This window comes from Cryptomeria japonica, chromosome 5 (genome assembly GCF_030272615.1).
Source record: "Cryptomeria japonica chromosome 5, Sugi_1.0, whole genome shotgun sequence".
NCBI classification, from domain to species: Eukaryota; Viridiplantae; Streptophyta; class Pinopsida; order Cupressales; family Cupressaceae; genus Cryptomeria; species Cryptomeria japonica.
The window spans coordinates 799,705,817-799,715,340 of NC_081409.1; the positions used below are offsets into that span (position 1 = coordinate 799,705,817).

Consider the following 9,524-nt stretch of genomic DNA (forward strand, 5'->3'; position numbering starts at 1 on the left):
CTGAGATTTACATTTGTTTACTGATCCTCGAAAATTGAAATTTTACCGTACAAACACAACTCGAAATCAACTCGGCTCTTTTTTTCTACCTAGTAGATTTTTCATCCAATATACACTTCATTGTTACTAATCTAATCTATTGTATGATAAATTTACAGTCTTTATATAAACCATAATACACCCGCAACATATGGTCTGTTTGAATTCAGAACAATTAGGCCACACTCTTAACAGTTTCAAGCATGGTAATACAGTGGCCACTGCAAGGAATTTTTTATTTTTTATTTTTTTCAGTAACTAAATTGATAACAAAATTGGGTCATTTCACTTCCAGTTTCTTTTTTGTTTATGGTGCACATATGCTCAAGCTCCTTCACACATTGAGACATGTCAGGCCTTCGATTTGCCTCCTTTCGAACACATCGATAAGCAAGATTTGCTAATATGGAAACTGATTCCATGCCATATGAAGTCCTATTCACCTCTGGATCTATAACTTTTTTCAGCTTTCTCTTGTCCTTCAATTTGTTCCTCACCTGTACAAGACAAAGGGATTCAAGTAAAATCTATGTAAAATACATCGATAATCATTTAAATAGCAGTCTATAGTGAAAGGAAAGTTGTCATTCTGATTAGATAGGAAGAAAATAGCAGTCTTATCTTTTTTATTTTTCTTATTTAAACAACAGTCTAAAGTGAGAAAAGTTGTCACAGCAGGCTTATCCTTTTTGTTTTTCTTTCAGAAATAAGAACAATAATGTCGTTGTAGAGTTACGCCTATCAACATAATCATAACCTAATACATTGAATCCTAAGTAAAGACAATCAAACACTTCTTAGCAAATGTAAAATAAATCTAAACACCAATCTAAAGAATCTACTAAAAAAGTTAACATTCTATGATGGGTCCAACAGACCGTTTTGGCCTAAGGACATTGAAAGTCATGTTATCTCAATGTCCTCATTCATCATAAAATATACAGAAAAGAAATGGAAGTAATTGACAGATCCTGTATAGTAGTTGCCCAAGAATCGTAGTAGAAAATGGTTGACAAAGACTCTGTTTTGCATTATAAAGCATGCATCTGAATGAACTCTACATCAGGGTTGCCTACGAGCTCCAACCTATTACATTATCCTAGCTGCCCAAGAGTTAATAAAGATATCCTACACCAAAGAAACAAAATCAATTGAAGATACTTATAGTGTAGACCCCTGAAGCATAAATGTCTGTATTGTCAATAGGATAGCACTAAATATAGCAAAGAAAAAAGTCAAAAATTATATCTGGTTCTCTTATATGGTGTAATCCCAGGATTGGCTATTATACAAATTCCAACAGTAGTAAATGGACTTCAAGTAAATCTTTCTACTGAAAGCAAATTACAAACATAACATGTGAAATGCAAGAAAGAAGAAAAGACTGAAAAGATGTTAGTGGTAGTATAAGTTGAATTCACCTGTGATACAAGGTTCTGGTTAGCCAAGCATTGATTCAAGTCCACAGGCCTGCGGCCAGTCAGTAGCTCGAGAAGAACTACTCCAAATGCATAAACATCAGTTTGCAGTGTCAACTTTCCAGTCTGTCAAAATAGAAACAAATCATGAAATAAGTACTAGGAGATCAATTTTCTAAAATAAACTGTGGTAGTGTATACAAAAGAAAATTTATTAGGGCTAATTTCTCAAAAAAGAAAGCTTATATAAGAAGATAAAAAAGATCTAGTTCCAAAAGTTACAGCTCTCAGTCCCAACTTATACAAAGAACAGGCACACACTTTACTTAAGAAATGGGATCATGTATCTCAAGGCTATAATAAATTTTAATTGAAGAATATAGGGCTGAGCTAATGGATATGAACATAAAAAAGATCTAGTTCCAAAAGTTACAGCTCTCAGTCCCAACTTATGTAAAGTACAGGCACACACTTTACTTAAGAAATGGGATCATGTATCTCAAGGTTATAATAAGTTTTAATTGTAGAATATAGGGTTGAGCTAATGGATATGAACACAAAGGAAGGCTAAACCAACAATGAAAATAATTACTTTATGCCTTCTCTGAAAGGATTCATTCATTAGGCCAATGTAGAATCAACAAGGGTACTACTTCGTTTGAAAACACAATATTTCATAGCCATGGATAAAAAGCCATAAAAACTTAAATGTCCTTATAAGATATCTGAATATAAATTGCCATTTTAACTCTGATAGTAAATAATTTCTCTACAGGACATCCTACAATAGCATTGAATCCTATCATAATTGCATGAGAAGTTACCTAGTTCTATGCCAGTTTTATTCTGAAGGCCGATTAGTTATGTTCAAAGTAGTGGTGTGTTAGAAATGGATTCTAATTAGTTCAACTTTATAGTTCCTACAATAGTTCCTCAACTATCTGTGACCTACCTCAAGACTTCTCTTATAGCATGTTCTCTCAGTTTATATTTTACCTTGGTTCTACCAAGAGATATATTTTGAATACAACTAACCGCTTTGAGACAGAAACACCATTATTCTAACATATGGGAAGAAAACCATCTTGAAAACTCCAAAGCTGCATAAAATAAACAAGTAATGACAGACGCTCCTATAAAACTAAAGCAAATTCAATTTGTATTTGATCCATTTCCTGCAAGTCTGTTCATTGCATTTTGAAAATTGCTTTGGTAAGTCTAAATTGCATCAAGCAACATATTCAAGTGAGTAGACAGTTTATCACATATAGAGAGGTATTTTAAGAATATTTTATGGAAGTGCTTCATATATTCGACCCTATAATTGCATATAGAGATAAATTTCAACAAAAACATCTGCTGATAGTTTACATATTTTGTTATGTAATGATGTAATTTAGAGTACTTGATTTTCCTAGCAAGAACAAACTGTCCCTGTTAACAGGGGTGCAAAAGTATATAGATTATAAAAAGGAAAAGAGAAGTGTTTTGGATGGGCACATACTGATGTATACTCAGGATCAAAGTAACCAAAGGTGCCAAGAACTCTGGTGCTTACATACACTTCATCCCCAAAGGGCATGAGTTTAGCCAGGCCAAAATCTGATATCTGGACAACAAAAACACTGTCAATGACAAGAATGTAGAAGCCTCTATATAGACACTGATATAGCCTAAACAAATTTGAGGAAATGCAAGGTGCCTGTAAACCTTACAACAAGTGACAGGCACTCAATACTGAGATCTGTTACTAAACCTTGATTTAACTGAAAACAATAAGCCTTTTTCATGTTTCTGGTCTTAGAAAAGAAGAGGAAAGGTTATAGATACCCTGGGCTCAAAGTCTGCATCAAGAAGAATGTTGGAGGACTTAAAGTCCCTATGAATTATGGGAGTGCTTGTTGTTGGACCTGAATGAAGATAAGCAAGGCCTTTTGCTGTCCCCAAAGCAATCTTCAACCTTAAAGGCCAATCCATCCTCATTCTAAGAATTCCTGCAAGATATTTCGGTTTGTAAGCTTATCATATATTATTTAGAGAAACAAGTGAGCAATACAAACACATCTGCACATGAACAGGTGCATGGATATGATAATGTGATCAGTACCTTATGGAACGCAATTTCTTGAGGTACACTATGTATCTCTTCTTATAAATAAATTCATTTGTTATCGCCCATAAAGAAGAAATGAATAATCTGCTTGAAATTACAACTCACCATGCAAGTGATCCTGTAAACTGCCATTGTACATATACTCATAAACCAGGAGGCGTTGGTTTCCATCTGCACAGTAGCCAATCAAGCGGACTAGATTGGTATGGTTAAGCCTGCTTAATAGATCTACTTCCACTCTGAATTCCCTTTCTCCCTGCGCTTTTCTCAATGAGACTGGGTCCATCTGTTTAATTGCTACCACCTATAAATAATTACAGAAGGTGTTAATTAAAGTCTCCGTTTTTTGTGGCCTATTAATGCAGATCTGACAAACGTTGGGCAAAAAAATGTACTTTGTAACATTTAAGAAGAACATGAAATGCTGTGCACTTTAATTATATCTGACAATCAATAAGATTTTTTTAAGAAACCCAAAAAAACGAACACGCCAGAAACAATCATATACAGTGGAGTATACAAAAAGCATGTTTTCAGTAAGAGATTCAAAAAAGACCACAAGATGTAATAAAATCTGGAAGAAAATCGAAAACATAATTGTACAATTATTCACCATCAAAATTCCTATAAACAAGTGAAAAGAAGCATCATATCCATTGCACAATCAAGCTATTCCTCATACCTTTCCCATTTTCAAAACTCCCTTATATACGCGGCCAAAACCACCTTTCCCAATTAGATTGTCGTTGCAGAAATTTGAAGTGGCTTCTAGCAGTTCCCTGAGTGTGAATACATAAGCAACACTAGGCTGTGGATTTATGTATAAGAATTGTTTGTTTTCCAGCTGCCAATATTCTAATGGTTTATACAGCCCTGTGAAATGCCATTAAAAGCATTAATTCTCATTCTTGTGAGTCTGTGTGACAGATGAAAACAATCCATCACTTACAAAAAAAAATCATGACTAACAACATAACATTTTTAAGCTTGATGAAAACTCTATAAAGATCACTCAAGAAAACGTCATCCCTGTGACCTAGATTCAGGGAAAAAAAGTAATAATTTGGGACACAATAAATAAGAAGCAGATCCTATCAGAATTGTGAAAACTAGCACCCAATAAGCTTACATGGATCATTTTGGTCCTGAGATTTGCTTCTTCTCTTCCTCTGGGGCAAAGCCAATCCAAATGGCATTTTCATGATTCACCCAAATATAGTGCCTCTGTCGAAATTATCTTTAATCAGAAGAAAAATGTGCCAATAACCCGAAAACCCTAGGCCACAAGCATAAATAGGCCTGCTTCAAACAGAGACCAAAATTCCATATCATGAATCCATTTCTTCATCTTTGGTATGATAAAGACTCTTGTAGCTTTTATCGGTCCTCCAACGCAGCTGTTTGCATCAACCCAAAAATGTTAAAAAGCATTATAATTCATTCATTGAAGTTTGAAAAGTAAATGCCAGAATATTAATTTTACAAAATAGTCCTTCTGCATTAAAATTTAGATGTTAATCTGCAGAAAGGACCAAAGGAACTGCAGAGAAGTACATAACCTTTTAGTACACAATGAGACTGCCTAGCCTGCCACTAATACAGAGAGACAGAACTTCCAGACCCTGACACCTAATCCTGTGTTACTAGCTGCAAATATTATCTTTACTTCTGAAACATAGGTTCCATGAGGCCTCTGCTTGAAGGATAGTCAGAAGTATAGATAATGTGCACACACATGCATAATGCAATAATCCAGAAGATCTTAACATGAAATCCAATGAAAAATAAGACATGGATCCAGAGGATGCAAATGTAAATAGCAGAGGAAGAAATTTTTGGATTTAAAATTAAAATCTTAAAACATAGAGAAGCTCAAATATCCAAGAAACAGTGAGACAGAACCTTTAGGGCCTGATGCATATTCCGATGAACAGACAAATATTATCACTACTATAATTTGAGTCAAGCCTCAAAAGAACATGCATGCATTATCCATACTCCATGGGGTTATAAGTTGCAATTCAGTGAAAAATAAGCTATGGGTAAGGAAGATGAAAACGCAAGTAGCAGACAGATGATTTTGGAAACTTTGATGTAATTTCAGATCATTTCTAAATGTGAAGTGCAAGTCCGAAAGGCAAATTAAGTCCTTTAAAAGAAAGTTTAATCCATTGACAACTACAAAAAAACATTTCTAAACTATGCACATTGCAGCGTAGAAAAAATCCATAGCCTTGCATTTGCACAATAGAAGAATCAAGTAACAGTCAATTCATTTACCTCAAAGTAGGATATATCCTATTATCAAGCAAGATAGATATTTACACACTAAAGCATACCCATCCTTCGGGACAGCAAACTATTCTATAATTGTTTCTTTTCTTTTTCCTCCCTCAAAAATCAAAGTCTCATCACCTGCAATTCTGTAAACAATAACTAATTATTCATTTAACCCCATTGGTTATGACAATTTTGCTTACTATAAGAAGAATAGAAACTTCTTATATTGTCATTAATGAATGAAGCCATCCATGATTGGATCCATAATATCCAAATCATCTGCATTAATTTTAAAATTAGCATCATGCAGACGTGGGAAAAAGACCCAATTGAAAGATTCACACTCAAGAAAAAGGCGGCCTCAAATTTCAAAAGTATTTGAATAATACACAGCACCTGCAATACACCTAACATAGCATATCACGCGTCTAAAGCCTACGACATCAACAACCACACAATTAAAAAATTCAAATACAAGCAAATGACACAGCATGACGTTGGAGTTTCACCCATATTTGAAAGTTCATAATATAGGTCATCTCTTCTGACCGTTAAAACGTGAAGTTTTTAAATTATGGAGCGCTTGTGGGGAAGAAAAACTTGTCACAGAATGTTTAATATAAGTGTTTTAACTCTGATCTACTGTCAAAAGTCTTAAGTTTCAAGTACACTATGTGACAGGTTCTTTGGACTTTTCCTAATTGAGTTCTATGCTTCCTTCTTAAACATGTACGATGTGTAGTGAAACCAGAAATGGGGTCCATTTCTTGCTTTTCACTTTACTGCTGTCTATAAATATTCTTCCTCCGAATGTAACATACTACCCATCAAGTGAATTTTGTATTATGTAGATTCAAAACTTTAGATTTCACACCAGGCTTTCTTTCCAAATGTATGGGTTTTACCTCCTTAAGTGAAAGTCCATTTATGATTACTGCTGACAAATGGCAGTTGCTGACCACCAATAGTGGTGATGGCTTTGGTTATAATCATTATTTGTCTTTTCGGATAATTTATTTAGTTAATTTGGTGTATCTTGATCCTTTAAATGATTGGGTTGTGTGCAAGTGATTAAAATGTCTCTTGATCTTATAGACTGCTGAATCTTGTGACCGTTCATCATTTAATTACTTTTTAAAATGTCTCTTGATCTTAGACTGCTGGATCTTATGACCGTCATTAAAATTCATTCTTTCCTTCACTCATCATTTAATTACTTTTTAAAAATTAGATTTATTTATTAAAATAAACAAACAAATTTAATATTAAATTTTATTTAAAAACATAAAAAATAACCCACATAGTTTGAAAAACAGATCTATAGTGTGGTCATGTTTTGTTGTTCTATAAACTGCAGTAAAATTTTGACTAAACATGGCCACATATATTGGTCACAAAGAATCATGACAGGTCATTTTCAAATAGTATTTTTTTTTAAAAGTAACTACAAAGTACTAATATCACCAATAAGGAATCTTCTTCTAGGGTTTCTACATTCTATTGTGGTTTCCCAACACTATTTTACCCATCACTAAAACTAAAAAATACTGGCCCTACCACGTAATGGGAGGACAACTTGCATTCCACTATTTATTTCATTTTTTACTTAGTTAAAATTGTATTTTTTCTTTTCATTTTTTTTTTTTTTTTTTGGAGGGGGGCTTTAGATTTATTTTAATTTGCTTTAAGAATAAAGTTGATGTGTGTTTTTTCAGTTTTTGAGAATTAAGTTGTAATACTTTATTGTCTAAAATTATAATATTTTATTCTATTTATGGATCGATGCATCATTTTTCTTTATGAAATGAAAACGGTTTTTATAATTGCAATTTTCTTATTATTATGATATTAGTATTATTTTCAAATTGGATATGGACTTTATAAGAGGGGGTTATATTAGGAAATAATTGTTCAACTGTAGCGTCGTAAATTGTAGCCATACACAATATCGTCTGCACCTAGGCCTCACCTTTGTGTTTCGACCTCCTATGCCCTAAAACTATTTTGATTCTACTCATACCCACCTAGATTTAGCATCTTCTGCACCCGAGTGGAACCCTATTCAAATCTGAGTCCGGATTGGCAGGACTAGGATGCCCTGGGCACCATGGTCCTCCCAAAAGGGGCCTAAATTTGGACCCCACAACGGTCACATCTTGAAGGCAGGAAAACATTCTCGATGTCAGCCTTCACAAAATTTCAAACATATTTTGTGCAGTTAGGTATAAAAGAAAGCCTAACCCCCTCATTTTGGGACATCTCCAATTATCTCTCTACAAGGTTTCAATTACACTCTAATGAATTCGAGTGAGCAAGCAATCAAACATATGTGAAGGAGAGATCAAAGTTCATATTTTAAACATTCATGATGGCATCCGTGATCAAGACTTTATGAAAATATCCTACATGGCATTATCAACCTTGGCATGAAGACTTCAATGCAAGATTCATCAAGGTATCAAGTTCCAATTCAAGCATTTAAATTCAAATCTAACCTTATCCTCAAATGATAAGCTTTTACTTCAACATTTCCATTACATTATAGTTTCAGTTTAAGGGTTAATTCCAAACTCGGACATTATAGTTTCAGTTTAAGTGTTAATTCCAAACTCGGGGTTTAACCTAAGGCAAACCCCCATCAACAACAACATTTTCCTTATTTCATGTGTGCAGGCGACAGATCTAAGAGCCACAAACAGATATTTTGGCAAATGAGACAACGATGATCAAATCTAACTTTTGCAGAGGCAAAAATCAAAGGACAAGGACAAAAACCACCATGGTCCCGATAATTTTATATGAGCTTCTACAAATTGATTATATGCGACATCCTGATTTTGAAAGATTCCAGTCTATTTGCATCTGACATCATGGACTAGGATGCATTTAATTGTCACACAATCCTACATTTTCAGGCTAAACTTGTTGTCAAAAGTGCTCTTATGTTTCTTCTACTTAGACTTAGCCCCATGTTTGCTTTTTGTATCTACAACTTGTTGTTTCTATTGGTTTATGTCAATTCTTCATCATTAACCCTAGATATTGCATTCAAATACATTCAAATCAAATTCAACTAAAAAGGGGAAAAAGAACTTGATCTGCATTCAATCTTCATACATTGGATCGATTGAGTTATCTCTTCCTTTAATTTCTTGTGTGGAAAGTTAGGTCATTTCCTACTTTACAAGGCTTAACTTATGAAACCCTACTTTCCCATACATTACATTTTGGTAAACCTAATGTGTCTCATGCTTATTTATTATTATTATTCTCGGGTCTGATTTGTATGCATTTAATCAAACCATGTCTATATTTACATATCATTTGTGCACTTAATTTACATAAATTTAGAGGTTCAATTCACAAAAACCCTAATTTATTTTGACAAAATTGACTTTTGGGTTGCATAATTTCTCATGTATATGCTCATAACTGATTGTTATGACATGTTATTTTTAAATTTAGAAGCATTTAGTTATCATATCTCTCATTTCTTGATAGTATCTAATTGATTAATCAATCATTTTACAAAGAAATTGCATTGTTTCACCATACATATAGCTTGCATTATCAAAAATATTATGATTTTAAATCTTTGCATTCAACATCTCCTTCTTTGTGCATGAGTTTTTTTATCCTTTCACCTACAACCAACATCCTAGTGAAAAGAAGTT

The 9,524-nt window shown here is 33.6% G+C and overlaps 1 protein-coding gene across 4 annotated transcripts; it reads right to left on the bottom strand.

Annotated features, from left to right (window-relative positions):
• Positions 1-261: 261 nt before the first annotated feature.
• Positions 262-6,183, bottom strand: LOC131075590 (probable serine/threonine-protein kinase PBL28). Of its 4 annotated transcripts, none has more exons than XM_058012444.2 (8): positions 5,851-6,183; positions 4,700-4,967; positions 4,253-4,443; positions 3,676-3,874; positions 3,288-3,451; positions 2,962-3,066; positions 1,461-1,583; positions 262-536 (listed from the first exon to the last, which is right to left on the bottom strand). In XM_058012444.2, the coding sequence occupies exons 2-8, from the start codon at positions 4,770-4,772 to the stop codon at positions 291-293; spliced, it is 1,101 nt and encodes a 366-aa protein (XP_057868427.2). In that variant the 5' UTR covers positions 4,773-4,967; positions 5,851-6,183; the 3' UTR covers positions 262-290. The 4 variants fall into 4 exon arrangements, with proteins under 4 accessions (XP_057868427.2, XP_057868425.2, XP_057868424.2 ...); XM_058012442.2 differs by having other exon boundaries at positions 5,910-6,176; XM_058012441.2 differs by lacking the exon at positions 5,851-6,183 and adding an exon at positions 5,473-5,823.
• Positions 6,184-9,524: the final 3,341 nt, after the last annotated feature.

Coding starts and splice junctions, on each gene's coding strand:
- LOC131075590 (XM_058012444.2), bottom strand. CDS start 4,772: ATGAAAATGCCATTTGGATTGGCTTTGCCCCAGAGGAAGAGAAGAAGC. Junction 1,584..2,961: donor TTGATCCTGAGTATACATCA/GTATGTGCCCAT, acceptor CTATTTTGACAG/ACTGGAAAGTTGACACTGCA. Junction 537..1,460: donor ACCAGAACCTTGTATCACAG/GTGAATTCAACT, acceptor TGTCTTGTACAG/GTGAGGAACAAATTGAAGGA.